This window comes from Cercospora kikuchii (genome assembly GCF_019650295.1).
Source record: "Cercospora kikuchii DNA, contig_00006, whole genome shotgun sequence".
Classification (NCBI taxonomy): Eukaryota; Fungi; Ascomycota; class Dothideomycetes; order Mycosphaerellales; family Mycosphaerellaceae; genus Cercospora; species Cercospora kikuchii.
In genome coordinates this window covers 2,859,926-2,878,997 of record NW_025408587.1, presented here as the reverse complement: position 1 = coordinate 2,878,997, position 19,072 = coordinate 2,859,926, and the positions used below count along the sequence as shown (strand labels likewise).

The following is a 19,072-nucleotide window of genomic DNA, read 5'->3' as shown; positions in this document are numbered from 1 at the left end:
CCGCGACTCCACTCCACTACATACGTGCTCGGAGCTAAGGTTCATTGATATGTAGGACAAACTTCAATGTAAGACGAACACTCTTACACAAACATTAGGATTCACCAAAATGCCTCCAAAGGACATCACCCAAGAATCCGGTCCTCTACACCTCCTCCGGCCATTCCTCCTGCTAGGATACTCCGCCTATTACATCATCCCAACAATTATCCAACTCCTCCTCTCCCTCCAACTCTCCGCCCTCCTCTCCTTCTCCAAATTCAAAGACCACTGGTTCCACAACTTCTGGGCCTTCTTCGGCCCTCGCTCTCGCGAATACGCCGCCCCCGCCGTCCTCCCCCTCCTCGAGCAAAGCGCCACCGGCGTATGTCTCGACATCGGCCCCGGAACAGGCCAATGGCTCTCCGTATTCGGACGCGCCAATAACCCCACCATCACCAAAATCTACGGCGTCGAACCGAATCATGAAATGCATAAAGCTCTTCGAGAAAGTGCGGTGAAAGCTGGTCTTGGCGACGTTTATGAAATTATTGGATGTGGAGCGCAGGAATTGAGTACCAAGGGGGGGATTCAGGCTAATTCGATTGATACGATTATTACGGTGCAGAGTTTGTGTTCGATTCCGACGCCGGAGACGATTATTCGGGAACTGTATCCGTTGTTGAAACCTGGGGGGAAGTGGTTGATGTTTGAGCATGTGAAGACGAAGTATCAGGGGGATTTTGTGGCTTATTGGCAGAGTACGTTTGATCTTTCCAGATCTGAGACTTTTGATCGCGGTACTGATTTGTCCTACAGGAGCAATTAATGTTATCTGGCCACACTTCTTTGGTGGCTGCGATATTTGTCGGCCTACGGATGAGTGGGTTCTCCGGGCCGGAGAGTGGGAGCAGGTCGAACTCCGACCTGGAGCTGGAGAAGGACCATATGATACAGTTCCGCATGTCATCGGGACTTTGACGAAGAAGAAGTTTACAAAGCTGAATTAGCTTTCCAACTGGAAGGGAATGAGATCCACAAGCCAGGTCTACGAACTTTTATCACCCTAAAAGTAATCTGCAGATGGTTTCTGTGAGGTAGCCAGAGACGGTCGCCACGATAACGAACAATTGCTCATCGATAATACAACCTCCCTGCAACAGATGTTGTTCTGCTTCTCACTGCACTGGCACAATATGCAGATAGACACACCACTGCGACTTCCCATCTGGAGCCGGACAATTGAATATGTTGACGCGGTCCACGGTCTTGACGCCGAGAGCCTGTTTGTGCTGCCCCAGTAGCCAAGCAACACCCTGCGCATTTCCAGCACTCAATGTTGCTAATGCTTGCAACTCAGTGATCGGAAATGAGACTCCTGGCCACTACAATCTCACAGTTAGCAGAGGTGACGAGATGCAGAACAAATCATGAAAGCCACGAGCACCAATGATTTCACTTACCTCTCCAATCTGCCTAATATCCTTCCCACCAGCCGCCATCTTCAAATGCTCCTGCACCTCCTCCACCTCCGAATTCCACCGAAACATATGTTCCAAATTCTTCAAATTCCCCACTTGTCGATCCCGAATAAGTTTCTTCCAGCTCAGAAACAACAAATCGCTGACATGAGACAGAGGCGTCAATGTCCCGCCCTTCTCCAGAACGTACGGATACTTCTTCGCCATGAACTCAGGATTATAGCTCTGCGAAGCCACAATTGCTCCAGCTGCTAGATTGATATCGGTCGTGTACGTGGCGAAGGTAGCAGGATGGAGCATTTTCTTGTTATCTTCGGGATCGTAGATGTCGACTGTGTTGCCTGTGCTGATTTGTGTCCAACCTTTGGTTGGGATTCGCAGGTCTGTGAAGGCTTTCGTCAAACCGTATTCTTTGGCGAATTCCGCGCCATCGAGTCGATCGACGAAGGAGGCTCTCCAGCCGAATTTGATCATGTCGTCGATGGATTGGTAGATTGAGGCGGCGACTTCGGATACGCCGGCTTTGAGCATGCAGGTGAGTCTGTAGCCTTTGATTACGGCTCGGCCTTTGGTGTCGGGTTGAGCGCCGGGTTTGCTTAGTTCGGATGATTGGTAGCCTAGCCAGTTGGGAGTGGCATCGTTGCCGTTGTTTACACGCTTGATGAGTTGACGAGGGGAGTGTGGCTCAATGGACGATGTACGATGTACAGCGACTCCATTGACAGGCGCAGCTCTTCGGTCAGTAGTCAAGAGTATTGTGCTGCTCGTGAACAGAACGATAGCCACCATGGACCAGAAGCGGACCTTGTTGAGGGTATACCGTGATGGCATCGTTCTGTCAGCAGAATCAGGACTTAGAGTGTGAGCGTGATGAGTGATACTGCAGTACCACACGGAAAGCCTTGGTACGACAGTGGGCGGTTTGTCGTAGCTCTGATGTGCTGGTGGGATTTGTTCCGTACTACGTGCGGATGTGACTCTTATGCTCTGGCCATGACCATGCAGCCGGCACTCATGTGCTCGTTCACACGTGTGATGCCAACAGGCGTGCAGTCTAGTCACTTGGTCTCGAGCCACGAGGTGGCGAGCAATCGCTTTTCAAACCGCCTGCTTCGATGGACTCGAAGCATGGAGAGCGCTCGGCACCTTTCTGGTCGCTCGTGGGCGAGCCTACACCCAGGTCTGTATGATAGCATTGGCGTCGTGCAGCTCCTGATGTTGTTGGTAAGGGCCAGAAAGTTATGTGAGAGGTCTGTTGACTTCTAAAGGTATTTGGGGCACGTAGGTAGTGTGTAATGGACGACCTCGACGCACATTTTGCTTCAAATCAGAGGCAGGTCTTCGATTCCCCCATCGCGTCCCATCACTTCTCCCATCATCAGCCCTTGCACATATGACTCTCCGATCAGCTCCCAGCCGTCGTTGCCCTCCGCTTTTCTGACCAAACAAGGTACCTGCGCGCCAAACGGAACGAAAATACGATCTCCAACTTTGGCCAGAGGCGGCGTCAGACAGAGGCTCCCAGTCTTTGTAATCGCAAATTGTCGCCCGTGGCAAGCCTCCACGAAGCAGTTCACATACGTTAGCACACTTGTATAGTCCACATCCTCGAATTTCAGGCCGTATCTTGAGATTAAATTGTGAAAACGGAGGGCGAACTCACGATTGTCGACGTCAATGTAGTCCATACAGTAAGCCCAGGCATGAGCTATTACTCTCCAGCGTGTATCAGTGACCAGTTTCCGATCAATACGATTAGCAATGAGAGCGCGCCACAGGTCATCGTCGATCATATTGTCATCATTCCACATATGTAGTCGATGATTATGGACCATTTCGATAGCAGCTCTGCAGAACATTTTCTTGTAGTACCAGAAGGTAGTGGAGTGGACTTCGTCGCCTGGTTGAAGACCACCGAAGTCGAGAATGCCTGCGGGGCTGAAACAAGAAATCTCGTCATTCAGAAGGATACCGCGAATTACCATCGTGCCATTCTGCTTGCCAGCATACACGACTGCGTTGGTCTCTCCCGCTGCTTTGAAAGAGTTCTCGCTGACCCACGTATCGGTAAGTATCAGGGTCTGACGTCGCTCATCTCGGTCGATCGCCCATGATGGAATGGTGCAACGGTCTCTGTTGTGTCCTATCCCAGCTGCTGACAGAAGCTGGAGAGCAGAAGTACCGCGAGTCATGAGTAGGAAACGGGATACGCCCGTGAAGATCTCCTCTGGAGCCCTGCCGTAGTCTGGTCGAAGCACCTCCACGTCTGCGCAGTCCGAAATGCCCAGTAGAGCAAATATCTGGTCGCTGGAGTTACTCGCTCGAAATTTGGTGGTGCAGAGAAGGGCAGTTTCGAGTGGTAGAGGGCGCTTTTCGCTCATCCGATTGTATTGCCAGAGCGCAAACATGGTCGCGATATCCTCAAACGTACTCGAGTCTTGGAACCGTTGTTTGCCTGCACTGGAGGACACGCTAAGAAGGTCTCGGCATTGTGGGTTGACCATTTGCATGACGGTGGTGACAAAGCTCGGCCAGTCGAAGTAGTAACCGCCATAATAGAGCTGAACGTTCTGACCAACGGCCACTTCCTGAACGACCCAGACGCGTGTGAAGTATTCGCTCAGGAATAGATCGACCACTGCGTGCCATCTGCGTGACTCTTTCTGGCCTATTGCAAGTTTTCGAAGCTTCCGTGGGTGCCCAGTAGTTATCATCCCGTTCGCCAAGACCTGCATGAGGGTCGGGACTGCTGCTCTCGCGTACCAGTCGAGGATCGGATAAAGCACGACTCGGGTGGCATTGCGGTAGATGTCTCGCATCATGCGGATCTGGGAGGCTTTTTCGTCTAAATCTCGCTGGTTAATACAGATGGCATCTATCCATATTGTCTTCCTATCCCAGCTCGTGCGACAGTTCAGCAGCACTTGTAAAGCCGATTTTGTCACTGCCATGGTACGCCCATCTACCAGTATCTCTTCAGTCAAAGCAGGATCGCCCCATCGATAAGAGACAGCGTCGTATTCCAATGTAGGCGATGGCTGTACATGAAGCAGAGAAGCATGAATGGTGCCGCCGATAAGCCATCTTCGAGGCTCAACTTGGAGCAATCGGATCTCTCCAGGTCGTAGTGGCCAATATCTGTACTGAGTGGACGCACGATTTCCTCTGTTCGCTCTTCCTAGTCGTGAGAGCCACTGATCCAAGTGTCGTGGCAACCAGTAGTACAGTACAGCCATTACAAAGCTGGACCAGTGCAGTGATTCAGCCAATACCCGCGAAAACAGGACTACCGGCCACAACAAGAATTGGCTGCCACTCGATATCCATGCAATGTTTTGATCACGTATCCACAAGGCAAGCCATATGCACAGGACAGGAAGTAGAATCCATTGCACGATTCCGAGTGAAAAGCTGAGAGGGCCAACTGAGCGAGTGACTCCCAGAAGAATGAGGGCACTGACGATTGTGCCGTCGCGATGCAGGAGCCAGAGATAGCTCGTATTGTTCAGAAGGCCATCGTTTCGAAGGTAGCTTGCCTTGATAGAGCACGCCTGTACCCCTTGCAGTATTACACGAAGCGTTGCAAGCCGGTAGTGCTCCGACCCGAGAACAACATATGCCCAGAAGGCCGCAACGGAGATGCTGCACCAAGTGGCAAGAGCAAAGTTTGACGGCGACCATGCTCTGCATATTGGAAGTATATGCCCGAAATGGTCCAATACCATGAAAGCGAACGTGATCCAGCTATGTAGGAAGCGATCGATTATCAGAGCGACAGCGAGGGTCCAGATGGTCCAGAGGATGTGGAAAGAGCGGCCCTGGAGCAATTGGCTCCCCTGTTTGGTGAAAGCCATGCCGATGGAAGTAAAAGTGTAACATCCTTGATCTTGTTGATGCCTCCTGCCGCCTTGAAGGCAGACTTGAACCTGGTCACTTATAGAAGTTCAGCTGAGGCCTGGTGTCCAGAGCTGCGCCACGACGGCTATCGAGCGCCACCGCATGAATCGAAGCCAATGAACCATAGAGCTGAAAGCCTCCCGATACAGTCGCATTCCGATCTCTAGCTGGCGGCGTCACTGGTCGTTGACATGACATATATTTATGAGTATTCTCCCGAACGCTGCGAGGAAAGCGACATTCAACCGTCCTTGTCCAGGCTCTTGTAGCGATTCTTCTCGTGTACTGTCATTGACTATGCTCCACCTCCCGCATGCTCTTGCTCCGGCCCTGTTGACTTCCCTGACATTCTGCTCATGTGAGAAGTATTCGAATGGAGCTCGTGTCGTTACCTGCGGAGGCTGCCGGGCGCTGCATGAGGAAGGAAGCCAGCGTGTCTATTGTCAGTCACCGACGCGGCCGTCACCTACCGGATTGTTATGACTGGACAACCATAGTATCTGTGGTCGTCGTCTCGCTACTACGTCCGTACCGTGAGCGTAGTCGGATCATGCTTGACGTCCCGGACGTGATGTCCTGGTCGAGTGTGCGAAGGAGACAGCAAGAACTCCTCACGCGACGCGTACGCGACAGAACGCCAAGAAAATTGATGGCCGACTTCACCTGTCCAGCTTCTGTTCTCACAAGCACCATCAGTCATCATCACAAGGAGATGGATATCTGGTCCAAACACAGTATCACACGGGAAAGCTCTGGCTCGCTGGAACATGGTAACTGCAGCTGCCTCAGCCAAGCTTAAGCTCAACACTAGACATGCCCATCCAGAAGATCACCAGCTGCGAGGCGACTGATCTCAATGGCCGCAGATTTCAAGGGCATTTCTCTTGCAGTTGGTATCCCTCGATCCGAATCGCAGTGAGCGATGAGTCCCGCGAACGGTCCCTTTCGCGGTGATGGCACGCTCGCTCAACGACCCTTGCAAGCCGCGGAAACGGCCAGCTCAGGCTTCAGATCAAGCGCTCAACGCCGCGCGCGACCTGCAGACGAAAGCTACTGGCCAAAGGCTACATGACATTAGAAGCAGTACCATAATTGCATTCCTGAGGCGTCTGCGTGGTTCCTTGTCGACTTTGAATATCCTTTTAAGGGACTGGATGCAGTGGGAACACGGGTGCTCATTCTAATGGATTACAGTAGAAATCATGAATACATGTATTTATCAGGTCAACAACCAGCGATGCCGCTCAAAAGTCAGCCGCCCGCCGAAGCGCCCTGGCCCGCTTTTGGCGCCCTTCGAGTCCGTTCTATCGAACAGGTCACCGTTTGCTCTCCCGCCAAGCTTGGCACTGACACAGAGCTCCTTCCAGTCTCGAGCTCTCGAACAGCATCTCACAGAAACAACACCACTCGCATTTCACAGAAACCGTTCTCAACACTTGGGACACAAGATGTTTGGTCCAGGTAAGTCCGCACATTTCATTCATCTCTACACAACTTTCTTTCTCGAGCGACGGCGGCGGCGGCGGCGCGGCGGAAGTGACCTCTCATGGAAGTCGCCTTGTAAGGGCATATTGGTCGGTGTATGTCTCGAGTGAAGTCTGACGCGGATAAGTTCATTGGATGGACGAAGAGGCGATCGCCGAAAGCGCGATGCGAGCTCGATCTGCTGGCATGAGCAACCCTCTTTACCCAATTGCGCGCACACCACAGACGCAATCCCCCTTTGTGTTCGAGCGCCCAGCTCCGCCTCAACACCTCATCGGGCTAGGCCACTGGACGTTTCCAACGCCCGAGTCCTCATTTGCGGCTGCCCGCTTTGAAAACGCAAATGGTTTCGGCACTGCTGGGTTCCCTCAGCTCAGCACCGACCACACCTGGCACATGCGTGAGATGTACAATGGTCCACTCGAATCACAAAGCAACCGCCTTCTGGAAGATTCAACAGCGGGTGTCGGCTACACCTGGCAAATGCGTGAGATGTACAATGGTCCGCTCGAGCCAGAGAGCAACCGCCTTTTCCAAGACCCAACAGCGGGCAACGAACTCGCCCGGGAGCCCGCTACTCAACCTGTCCCCTGCGCTGAACCCAATGTCGAGAGCACGACGCCGAAGCATGCTGTCACACCCAACGTCAACATCACGAAGCCGAGGCGGTTCGTCAAATCCAACATCAAGAGCACGAAACCCAGTCACATTGTCAAACTCAAGATCAATAGCATGAAGCTGAAGCGGGCTACCAAGTTCGACATCAAGAGCACGAAGCCGAAGCGCGCGGGTCAACTCGACACCAACAGCAAGCAAGTGAAGCGAGCTCTCGTCTCCCGCAAGCTTAAGGCTTCTTACTCTCAACCCAGCCCTGTCCGCTCCGTAACGAAGCGTCCCTCCCGACTTCGTCAAGTTCACGGCCCCGACGACGTGGACACTGACTCCGATGCCGATGCTCACAGTCAAGTTGACTCTGCGCACGAGTCAGAGGAGGCTGTCATCACCGGCAGTGTCAATACTGCCGACTTTGCATCCGCGAACAGCTCATCCGAGACCACGCACGCATCTCCCCGCCCTCATACGCCCGGCCCAGACAACCCAGAGGCTGATCTCGGTGCCGGCGTCGACCCTCGCAGTGGTCTCGCACATGAGCCAACCAACAATGACCTCATGGATCAGAGTATCGTCGCCCATGACCTCGAAGGCAGGGAAATCAAGAAGAAATACCACACCCAGAAGTTCGAAAACATATGGAACAAGGTCACCAGCAAGATCACACTCGACCGCGCTCCCGCTGTGGTCGGCGTCCCAGAGCCCCACAAGCTCTGGTACTACGATGGCCTCCGCTGGGTCATCTGGCCGCGCGGTCAAGAAAAAGCCTGGGACGATGAGAAGTGGATCGACAGTCTCAACAAGTACCGCGACCAGTCCGCTCGCCGCGATGGCTGGATGAAGAAGCGTGATGCGCCAATCTTCCAGTACACGACCGAGCATCTCGACTGGGTCTGGGAATTTGTGAAGGAAGCTGAAGGAAAGATGCCTAAGCAGAGTCCTCGACGCATTGCTGAGCTCTTCAACGAGAAGTTTGGCTTGGTTGGTCTGGAGTCTGCGAGAAGTGACGAGCGGATTAGGAGATTGATGTGGAAGATGTGCGAAGACTACAAGGAGAATGGTGGAGAGAGCAGGAAGCTGAGGGCGTATGAAGATGGTCCACACAAGAAGGGCAAGGCCAAGGGTAAGGGCAAGGGTAAAGGCAAGAAGAAGGCCATGACCGAGGCCGAGACCGAGGATATGGACATAGCGGATGAGCAGGACCAGACCGCGCTGGAAGAAGATGCTGTCGCTGGGCTGATGGGATTGGGACGTGGTGACGGCAACGAAGATGAAGTGTCGGACTAGATGCTGTGCTGTTGCTGTTGGCTTGGCAAAGGTGCTTGAAGACGCTGTTGCCAGACTGGCAGGATTGGAAAGCAATGGTGGCAACGAAGGTCATGATGTGCACGATTTGACGAGAGCGTCGATGTTGTGCAATTGCAGCGACTCATAGCTTGGAAAAAGGCGCTCGATGATTGGCTAGCTTTACGACTGTCTTGTCCGTAGCAGTTGATCTGCACTGAGCTGCTGCTTGTAGCCAAAAGAAAAGATTGAGATTAATTGAACTGCATCGGAGATCATAATGGATGTGTAAAAAGATGACTGATCTTCGACCAGGCCTACGACCTACAAAGATACATACGTGTTGCGTTCCAGACCATGATTACATACGGATAAGTCAGCGGCCAAGATCGGCGAACACCGGCCGAAACGACAGATCTTGGATGTGTAGGATCGTCCCGACGAACAGTGCATAGGTGATCTACTTACTGCAATCCATGTTGGCGGTTCGTTCATGCAGTTGAAGATCCCGATCATCCTGAAGGATTCTGAATCTGCACGCTCTGCCAGCAAAATGGGAAGTGAAAGTTCTGACAAGACGAGGTGAAGTCAGATTCGCTGACCACGGAATGCTCGCCTGTAAGCATGCCGGCGCGCTTGTACCTGGCCGAGGTGATGTCAGATTGGTGAAGAAGTTGTCGGAACCGGGGGTTTGATGCGGCCGAGTCCTTCGTAATGCAAGATTTCTGACAGGGATGGGAAGGAAACGGCGTTCACATACTCGGTACATAATAAGCAGCAACGTACGAGAATTTTTGATCTCGTGAGCCTTGCAGAGTCTTCATACTGATCCGATCCTACTGATCCGAGCCATTGTCATTGTCGTGTGGTCAAGAACGAGTCGCCGCCAAGGAGTGTCAAGGGAAAGTCAATTGATGAGCGGGACCCTGAAAGTCTAATCAATAAATCGTTTGGCGCGCTGCTCAGCTACGACTAACAGAGGAAGGCAGAGCGGCAATCCTCCCACCACACTCCATCCTTCCGCCCTTCACCGCATTCGCTTGACCCCTCGTACGACTTTTTCTCCTGAAGAGTATCTGTACTCTCACGCCGCTCGCTTTATACCCACCGACCGCCAGCCAGCCAGCCATAGGGTGCGCCGGCAGCAAACGGGAACTGGACCGAGAGGTGGCAATAGACTGCTACTCACGCGAGCAGTTGGCACTGCCCGTCATGGCAGATGTTACGGTCACGCCCGGGGCGAGCGTGCCTCAGCAAAAGACGGCCGTCAATGGCACAGCGACTTCAGCAAATCTCTCGCGTTCAGCATCAGTCGGATCGGGAGGTTCATTCAAATCGGTTGCGTCCGGGACAACGCCTGCTAGTAGTGCTGCTGCCACGTCTGCTGGTGAACAGGAGGAGGAGTGGAAGATGCCTACAGACGGGCCATTGAAGACACCAATCCCTCGACCGGCCGCTTCTACGAAACCTACACCACTTCCGAAACTCACTGCCGAGCAGGAGACCAAGTACGCCGCTGTACTTGCACAGGTCTCCCAATGGACCACGATCCCCACCTCCAACGCCAAGGGTGCGCCCTCAGCACCTCTGGAAGACCGGGAACGCATGTTCTTGACGCGAGAGTGCCTTCTGAGGTACCTGCGTGCAACGAAGTGGGTCACAGCAGACGCATTGAAGAGATTGCAAGGCACATTGAGCTGGCGAAGAGAGTACGGAGCGGACACTTTCACACATGACTACATCAGTCCTGAGAATGAGACGGGAAAGCAAATACAACTTGGCTTTGATAAGGAGCAGCGTCCGTGTCTCTACCTGAACCCAGGCAGGCAGAACACAAAGATGTCGGATCGTCAAATCCATCATTTATGTTACATGCTCGACCGGACACTTGAGATGATGCCAGCTGGGCAAGAAAGCAACTGCCTCATCATCAACTTCAAAAACGCCAAGAGCGGCGCGATACCCACCTTGGGTCAGGCAAGAGCTGTCCTGGACATCCTGCAAAATCACAACCCGGAACGCCTGGGACGAGCACTCATCACTGATACACCCTGGTACGTCAACGCCTTCTTTAAGGTCATCTCGCCTTTCATCGATCCTGTGACCCGCGAAAAGATGAAGTTCAACGAGGACATGTCGAACTACATCCCCAAGGAGCAGCTCTGGAACGAATTCGGCGGAGACGTCGCTTTCGACTACGATCACTCCATTTACTGGCCTGCGTTCGAAGCTGAGTTCACCAAGAAGCGTGACGCTTACAGGAAGCGGTGGGAGCTTGGAGGGAAGAGAATCGGCGAATACGAGGATTATCTACGAGGCGGCAGTCATCCTTCCCTCAAACACACTTTGGAAGCGAAGGAAAACGAGAAGCCGGCTGCCGCTGCTCAAGCGAGCTCTGCTGAGGCGGGTATCGCGGCTGCTGGTGTTGCGAAATTGTCTGTCTAAACATGTTCACGAACCTGAAGAATCCTGTGTGATGGAGAAGAAACCTACGAAATGCATCTGTATGGGCGTATTGGCGAGCATCGTGTTGCGCTTGGCTGGGTTGGGACTTGAACATAGATGCAGAACAGCATGCAATTGGGCAAGTAGAGAACCAGGCTCGGTGTGTTTGAGAATATTGTACAGGCCGCGCAGTGCGAGCGAACGAGCATGAAATTCTAGAACATTTGTATCATTCTCCTACGTGGGAGCAGTTTCTTTGCTTGATGGTGAGTTGATGATTGTGACAAGGCTGATTCAGATATTCTAGACACGGTGGCGTTGACTTCGAGGATACGTCTCTCCATTATCGCCTGCAAGAGACATTCAGCATAAGGCAAGTTGTTGCGCAATTGGCTTGGCACTCGCTCGTTTGCGCCTGCGCCTGCGTCTTTCATGTTGACTCTCGCGCCTTTCTCGCGCCTTTCTGGCGCCTTCCTGAATCGACACCCACATTCTACTTTCATCGACCTCCGAGAAAGATACAGTGCCTCCTCCCACCGGTCCGACTACTGTTTATCTATTGTTCTCCACTACAGGACTACAGAGAAGACCTTCCTCGAATCTCACTTGCTGAAGCAGGGAAGGCCTTGTCCATTGAACTGCGGCTTCACTTGCGTCTGCAACGTTGACTGGGCAAACGTGACTGGATCGTCGAGACACGTTTTTGACTGCATATACCCATCCGCAAACCAACGCGACCGAAATACTCCCGCCCAAGGTCGTGCGCATCGACGGTCTTGCTTTCGTCCACCAAGCAACTGCCGTTAGTCCTTTCAGCCAACCTTTCAACTCCGATGGCGTCCTTCCCAGGCAGGACGCCCAGCGCAAACAGCACACCTCCGACACTTCTCGCGTTGCCGGCAGAAATCAAGTTGCTCATCCTGCTCTGCTTGCCAGGCAGAAAGATCCAAGCTTGTCGTCGAATCTGCCGGGAGTTCACAGAGCTCATCGACTCGAGGGACAATCAGAAAGCGATCATCGATCCCATTCGCCGTCGTGTAGCTAAACATCGCTGGCCTCTCCTTACATTGTTTACACCGACCTACCGGACCAGCCTTCCCGCTTTCCTTTTTATGTGGATCTCGTGTCGCGGCATTTGGCCATATGTCGAACGCAATCGGTCAATTGTTACCACTGCTGCGAGGCAGTGGGCTGTGCAAAGCTCGCACAAGATCCTGCAAATGGTTTCGATGGTGAACGATACCAATACTGCGACACCTGCTATCTTAACTGTTGTCTTGGATGGCATAAGCCGACTGCTAGGGATCATCGCGGAAGCTTTGGCACAGGCTTACATCGACGTTCACCTTCCGGATCTTTTCGCTAGTGCCTCTGACACTTCGATGCGGATGTGCGATGTGAGTACCAGACAGAAGTTCTTCAGTTTGATCGATAGTCGCATCAACCAAGTCAATCTCCAATATCTCATGACCAGATTTGGTTTGCCGCTGAGCAGAGCCGAGCTGGGAAGATGGTACGGTGGCATTGTTACGCGGCAAGCACCATTCTTCAGCAGAGGCGACCCCGCGCTCATCGACATTCCCCGCGGGCCCTCCCCAAAGCTGGCTGTTCCGCAATTCGTCTTGACGTCGTTCAATTACTGGTATCAAGAACAAGACTCAACATCCTCTACCGAAGACTCTTATTCGCCTGAAGTCCGGGTTCAGGGGCGATGTGCGGCGGACGATTTGAGCAGAATCTTACACTGGCGTGTGCCTGACCTTAGCCCATTCGCGGCATGGTGCGTGCGATCGCAGTGGGCTGATAATCTGATCTGCCAAGCGCTCGGGGGCAAGGTTCTGACGGACATGCAGAGGGACACGGTGATGGAGGACCTGTATTGTTTTTGAAGGAGACTTGCTGAGGCGTCGAAGACTGTGAGATACGGGAGTCATTGCTAGCCACAGATCTTGTGTAGCTTATTGCTTCTAATTCGCGCCCGAGTATTTCTGGACGCCAGAAGCGGAAAAGCTGATCGCACTGCAGCGCAAAAAGATCGTGGTACTGGTGGCATCGCTTTGGCACGATCAGACTTTACAAGAGAAGGCACCACGAGCCGGGGTAATTGGCTCATTGTGCTACGCCAAAACCCAAAAAGGCAATTGAAGAGGACTTGTCAACAACGGCTTTGTACTCATGAAAATGGCATTGTTCGAAACTGTCCAAGCGCTCGAATTCCAACGATGGGGATATATATCTCACTAGGTGATGCGACCGCGCGTATCTTTCTCGAATCGGATACAACAGATTGCCACTTTTCAAGACTTTTTGCCAACAGCTCACTGAATACAGATCCTTTGCTCACCGAAACCACGAACGAGCCTGAACGTGAGAGCTGCTGGACAACTACACGAACTGGTACATCTCAAAATGTCGACCAATCCGAATACCACGACAAGTGCCACAAGCACACCATCTGTCACGATTCTCAATCTCCCGGCCGAAGTGAAGTTGATGGTTTTATCCCACCTTCCAGCAAATGAGGTACAAGAGTGCCGTCGAATTTGCCGCGACTTCAAGGAGTTAATTGACGCAGACGACAATAAGACAGCATTGCACCAGCCTTTCCTTGACCGCGGCGCTACACAGCAGGAGTCTTTCGTCGACTTCTTTCTTGTGACCGATTGCGAGGAGAGTCTACTCTCGTACCTCTTCCACTGGATTGCCAGGAGAGGAATCTGGCGGAGCACAGAACGAAATGCTCACATTGCTCATTCAGCTGCGAAGCAGTGGGCACTACACGTTTCGTCAACCTTCCGAAACACGTTCGCCGCTGACCCTATGCACTTTGGAGCGCAAATGGTCTATAACTTCCTTGGACGGATCGCATATGCTCTGAGTCAAGCATACATCGACACTCACTTTCCGGATTTCTTTGAAGCGGAGGATACTGATGGCCTCGAGACCCATGACATGTGCGATGTGAGTACCCTGGAAAAATTCTATGAAGTCATTGATGGCAGTCTTTACCAGGCCGACCTCAATTACCTGATCAATGAACTCAAGCTACCGCTGAGTAGAGCCCAACTAGGTCAATGGTGCGAAGAAATCGTGGCTAAGCAAGAACCCCGCGCCTCCTCGCCCTCCTCCTCCGACAACGACGACACCACCACCCCACCCCTCATCCCCATCCCCTGCGGCCCCTCCCCCCTCCTCGCCATCCCACCCTACGTCCTCACAGACTTCGAATACTGGTACCAACTCAACGAAGAAGATCTCGAATTCGACAACAGCGACACTTACTCCGACTGCGCCTCTGACGTCTTTCCGCGAGAAACTCATCGAATCCCAGGTCGCTGTACGGCAAAACGGTTGAGTAAAATTTTGGGAGGATGGCCTTGCGAGGAACTTTACCCGCATTGGACGTGGTGTGTGAAATCGAAATGGGCGGATGAGTTGATTGGACAGGCGCTTGAGGGGAAAGGGAAGAAGTTGACGGAGATGCAGAGGGCGGCGGTGATTGAGGAGTTGTATGTTTTTTGAAGGAATTTCCAAGGCGATGACAGATGGTTTGTTTGATTGACAGGGCGAGAAAGCTATGCGGGAAGATACGGAAATCAGTAGAAACAAAGATCGGTAAATGTGGTCACTGGGTTGGGAAACATACGTAATTTGGTTGTTTGCTCGTCTCATTTTCGTCCTATGGAACGCTCGACCATCCGCCGAACGGGCGCGAAAATGTCGAATGATACTGATACTTTAGACCTCCCGAGGGAGTACCTCTGATACTGCTGCTTGCGGCGGCTCTTCGAGGACCGCTTAGAAGCTGAAACGTAGAACATCTCTTTCTGTGTAAGGCCAACTTTATGCTCAATGATACACTTACGTGAACGTATTCATGACTTGGAGGACGAATCAGAGGCTGCTTGGGACATGGTATTTTCTAGTAGTATCGATCAATCATCGAATTACGTGGCATGAGAGTCACTGCTAGCCATCGAGATTGTGTTTCTTGTACGTTCTTATTAGCGTCAAAAATACACATTGCTAAGCCGCTATCGGATTGAATGTTTTGATGATGCTTGTTCAGACATCTGACATCTTACACTTAGTATGCGACACAGCGTTCTCTCTTGCCTCATGCACTGAAGTCCCCGTAATTCTTCTTAGAACACATAAATATCTTCCAGTATAGCCACCTTCTGGCATGGGGTCAGGACCTGTCCCTCTTTTGCGCTCAGAAGAAGGTCGAAGGCCCATTTATTGCGCACACAATATGCTCCATCCATGCCCAGATCTGGGATCTTTTCGCCCAAAATGTTTTCTAGTTCGGCATATTCAAAGATGAAGTCCCTCGGCATCCTAGCATTTTCACTAGTGATCAACTGGAGCCGCGTGAGGACAAAATCCGGACACTGAACGCATGGGTCGCCGAGTCGTGGAATGTGGAGAAGGCCGTGGTTACCGATCTTGCTCTTGGCCGATGGTGGGTATGAGGGGATTCGAGGCGCCTTGCGGTCCTTGATGTCGTTGTAACACTGACGGAACTCGTCGCGGTCAATAGGCAGTCCATAATATTCGGCCTCGGCCATCAGGCTGGTGTCGTGCTCGGTGCTGTCGAAGATTGCGAGAAATTTCTCGAGGGTACTGGCATCTAGGAGCTGACGCCTCCAATCGCAATCTTCTTCCCGGAAGAGGTCTGGACAATGCGTATCAATGTATGCCTGCGCAATACCCTCTACGACATGATCCAACTTCTCGAATAGAGCGAAAGGATAGTCTGGGCCAGCCTCAAAGTCTAGCCAGCTTACCACTGCTCTGATCTTAGGCGACCAGTTAGCACACCATTGACGGACCGCCTGCATCAAAAAGTAGCGTGTGTGTCCAGGGGCATTCCAGACTCCGCGCCTGGACAGATGGAAGAACAAGAATCTGAGCAGGCTTGGCTCTTCAACAGAGCCAACGAAGTAATGGGCGTCTGCAAGACCATCATATCGTCCTCGTACGGCCTTGAGAAGCGACTTTTGCTGAACGTCGATCACGTTGCGGAAGTCCTTTGATACAGCACGGCAGCGCTGGATGTCTTTAGCTGGAAGTAATGAGAGAATTTGGAGCCTTAGCTCTGCTGGTAGGGTTTGGATCGTTGTCTCCGCATTCTGCGAAGGAATAGCAGCGTGCTGCTCACTGCTGTGGCGAGGGTCACCGCACGTCCGGCAAACGTTGTCTTTCATCTGCTGCTTCGTCTTGTTGGCGCCTAAGATCGATTGAAGCTTTGCAATGTCTTCCATTTCGATTTTTGAGGTCTCTTGCAATGCTGATCTTCGGAGAGCGTTTTGCGGGCGACTGTGTCGATTGTTTGCTAACTTTATCTTGAAGGGAGATATTCTTTCTGATTTCTGGATCGATGACTGCCGTCAACAGCTCTTATACTGCAGCTCGACACTAGTAGCACGACTGGGATGAAAGGGATATCCACAATGTGATGTTCAAATGTCACAAAGGGTAAGCATAAAGAACGAAGTCAAAAACAAAGGAGTGAAAAGGGAATACTAAGCAAGCATGAGATGAACAGGATTAGAAGCATAGTTGTTCGGAATAGCTGAGAACAATCGAGCCGCGTGGGGGCTATGCTCTATTCACATCTGTGCGACCTGCAACGAAAAGCTTGGTCCATAGTCAGAAAGTGCATAGGGTATAGCAGCGGTGACCCATGTGATACTCTGATATTTGACACGTTGGTGCTTGATTTCTACCCTAGGTCTACTACGCCATGTCGATCACATTGAACATTGGCAGTAAATAAGCCAGACTCTGAACAGAATCCCTAGTGCCGTTACTGTCATCAAATGGTCCCTACGTGTCCGTCAAGCATTCTCATGGAACACATCATCGCCTTTTCTGTGTATACAGTCAGCGCACCACCCCACTCAAAACAGGTAGAGTTCTTCCAACACAGCGGCCTTCTCCCACGCTGTCAGGGGCTGCCCTTTCTTGGCTCTGCAGAGTGCCATCACTGCCCACGTTGAACGAACGCCATAGGTTGAGTCGCGACCTAGTTCTGGTAGAGCAACTCCAAGTAGATCTCCCAGCTCCTGAGCGGTGTACCGACCATTTCTTCGCGACCAAAAGCCCGAGGCGTTCACATCCATGGGTTCAGGATCTTGTTTCCAGTGCGCGAGATCAGTGACTGTATGTTTCGGAATCTCTAGAGCGGCGTCACCGGATCTGGGAATGCTCAGTAGCCAGTTGCTGTCAATTTTATGTCTTGCGGAGGGATGAGCAGGGCCTTTTGGCTCTTTGAGGCTTTTGATGTCGAGATACCACTGACGAAAGTCTTCACGATCTAGCGTTGTTAGACCCCATCGTTTGACTTCAAGCCTCCAATTGTCGCAATACTCTGTACTGTCGACAATTGCGAGAAATTCCTCAACGGTATTGACCTCGCATATTTTCGGCGTTTCACCGTCAGGGGTGGTGGTGAGATCTGGACAATGGGTGTCGACATAGGCCTGGACCAAGGCGTCTCCAATGGAACCGAGCCAACGGATGAGATCCAATGGCAAATCATCCCACTCGCGATCGTTTGCCTTCTCACTTTCTGGGCCCCTGACCAAGGACCAAATTGTGGATGAGTTATTCGCGGCATACTGAGCCACAGCGCTCTCTATAATCCATTCGGTATGGTAATGGCACTTCCAAACTCCGCGTCTCGCGATCCAAGCGAAAAGGAATTTGGGAAAGTTGGGTTCGTGATGAGTGCCGGCGAAATATTGGGCGTCCGCCAGGCCATCGTATCGTTCACCAACAGCGCGCAGAAGTGCTGCATCGTTCTTTGGATCGTCTATGAGCTCACAAAAGTCTTTGGATACAGCTCGGCAGCCCTGAATCTGTCTTGCGGGCAGATGCGATAGCACATTGAGCATCAATTCTGGTGGTAGGGTTTGTATCGTCGTTGTCGCATTCGGATCCGGGATTGCTGCGTGACTGTCTTCTGTGTGTCCTGCCTGGCCGCAAGTCTGGCAGACACTGGGCTGACCAGCTGGATTCTCAGAGAAGGGAAGCACATCCCACATGTTCCGGGGTACGTAGTTCATGGTAACGCTTGTGTGGTTAGGTCGAGCAAAGCTTCGTTTAACTGTCCAGCAGTTTTTACGGCAAGCGGCTTGGTATCCGGAGAACGAGGTTGGCTCGAAGTGCGCAGTTGCAGGTGGTGCTAAGGATCGTCTGGCACGGAAATTTGTCTGAGAAGAAAGTCAAGTTCAGGAGTGTTGGAAGGCACTGTCTTATGTGCCGTGCCAATCAAGCATTGTGTGAGGAGCACAGTTTTCGAGTTTAAAGCGACAAGCGCTATGTTATAATTCTTGAGGGAGGACATAGGTTCTCGCAATCGACTTGGTCACAATTCTTGGTTGAGCACAAAGGCACGGCTTAGGTCGTGGACCCATTGCAGGCAGAAAGTCGTTGTACAAGGATTCAAAGTGGCTCGAGCATACGCAGAAGACATGAAGACGCATACGACGACATAATGTCTGCTGTAAAGAGAAACACCCGAAAGATGCATCTAACTAGGTGTCGGCTCATTCTATCGTGCCAGTTTCTTCCCGTGTTCTGAGCCTGTGTGCGGTTCTCCTTTGTGCACTGGCTTGTTCTTCTTTGTATCCCATCGACATTGTGCACCTTGTTGCTTTCTTCGCCGATTCGATTGTATCCTTCATTGTGGATACCTTTGTTTGCCGCCATGTTGCTTATCGTCGTGATTCGTATAACAGCCCATGAGGCAGCCGTCAACAAGCAAGTCAGAGAACACAACTCCCCTCGAAACCAACCAAATACACAAGCGACACTGACTGCCGCTTGCCCGACTTACGAAATCAAAATTCAAATCCGCTTCGCACTCTGACTCTGCGCTG

At 52.0% G+C, this 19,072-nt stretch overlaps 9 protein-coding genes across 9 annotated transcripts; 5 read left to right on the top strand and 4 right to left on the bottom strand.

Annotated features, from left to right (window-relative positions):
* Nucleotides 1-109: 109 nt before the first annotated feature.
* On the top strand, nt 110-989 carry CKM354_001004900 (uncharacterized protein; the record flags this gene model as incomplete). The annotated part of the gene is made up of 2 exons (XM_044805498.1): nt 110-740; nt 799-989. 2 exons carry the CDS (start codon nt 110-112, stop codon nt 987-989), a joined length of 822 nt encoding a protein of 273 aa, XP_044661433.1.
* A 168-nt stretch (nt 990-1,157) lies between these two features.
* On the bottom strand, nt 1,158-2,291 carry CKM354_001004800 (uncharacterized protein; the record flags this gene model as incomplete). The annotated part of the gene is made up of 2 exons (XM_044805497.1): nt 1,158-1,364; nt 1,443-2,291. The coding sequence occupies 2 exons, from the start codon at nt 2,289-2,291 to the stop codon at nt 1,158-1,160; spliced, it is 1,056 nt and encodes a 351-aa protein (XP_044661432.1).
* Nucleotides 2,292-2,782: 491 nt separating this feature from the next.
* Nucleotides 2,783-5,314, bottom strand: CKM354_001004700 (uncharacterized protein; the record flags this gene model as incomplete). Its single annotated transcript, XM_044805496.1, has 1 exon — nt 2,783-5,314. The coding sequence occupies one exon, from the start codon at nt 5,312-5,314 to the stop codon at nt 2,783-2,785; it is 2,532 nt and encodes an 843-aa protein (XP_044661431.1).
* Nucleotides 5,315-6,977: 1,663 nt separating this feature from the next.
* CKM354_001004600 (uncharacterized protein) lies at nt 6,978-8,741 on the top strand (the record flags this gene model as incomplete). The annotated part of the gene is made up of 1 exon (XM_044805495.1): nt 6,978-8,741. One exon carries the CDS (start codon nt 6,978-6,980, stop codon nt 8,739-8,741), a length of 1,764 nt encoding a protein of 587 aa, XP_044661430.1.
* Nucleotides 8,742-9,950: 1,209 nt separating this feature from the next.
* Nucleotides 9,951-11,183, top strand: CKM354_001004500 (uncharacterized protein; the record flags this gene model as incomplete). Its single annotated transcript, XM_044805494.1, has 1 exon — nt 9,951-11,183. The coding sequence occupies one exon, from the start codon at nt 9,951-9,953 to the stop codon at nt 11,181-11,183; it is 1,233 nt and encodes a 410-aa protein (XP_044661429.1).
* An 833-nt stretch (nt 11,184-12,016) lies between these two features.
* On the top strand, nt 12,017-13,072 carry CKM354_001004400 (uncharacterized protein; the record flags this gene model as incomplete). Its single annotated transcript, XM_044805493.1, has 1 exon — nt 12,017-13,072. The coding sequence occupies one exon, from the start codon at nt 12,017-12,019 to the stop codon at nt 13,070-13,072; it is 1,056 nt and encodes a 351-aa protein (XP_044661428.1).
* Nucleotides 13,073-13,592: 520 nt separating this feature from the next.
* On the top strand, nt 13,593-14,705 carry CKM354_001004300 (uncharacterized protein; the record flags this gene model as incomplete). Its single annotated transcript, XM_044805492.1, has 1 exon — nt 13,593-14,705. The coding sequence occupies one exon, from the start codon at nt 13,593-13,595 to the stop codon at nt 14,703-14,705; it is 1,113 nt and encodes a 370-aa protein (XP_044661427.1).
* Nucleotides 14,706-15,328: 623 nt separating this feature from the next.
* Nucleotides 15,329-16,450, bottom strand: CKM354_001004200 (uncharacterized protein; the record flags this gene model as incomplete). Its single annotated transcript, XM_044805491.1, has 1 exon — nt 15,329-16,450. One exon carries the CDS (start codon nt 16,448-16,450, stop codon nt 15,329-15,331), a length of 1,122 nt encoding a protein of 373 aa, XP_044661426.1.
* A 639-nt stretch (nt 16,451-17,089) lies between these two features.
* On the bottom strand, nt 17,090-18,256 carry CKM354_001004100 (uncharacterized protein; the record flags this gene model as incomplete). Its single annotated transcript, XM_044805490.1, has 1 exon — nt 17,090-18,256. One exon carries the CDS (start codon nt 18,254-18,256, stop codon nt 17,090-17,092), a length of 1,167 nt encoding a protein of 388 aa, XP_044661425.1.
* Between the last annotated feature and the right edge of the window lie 816 nt (nt 18,257-19,072).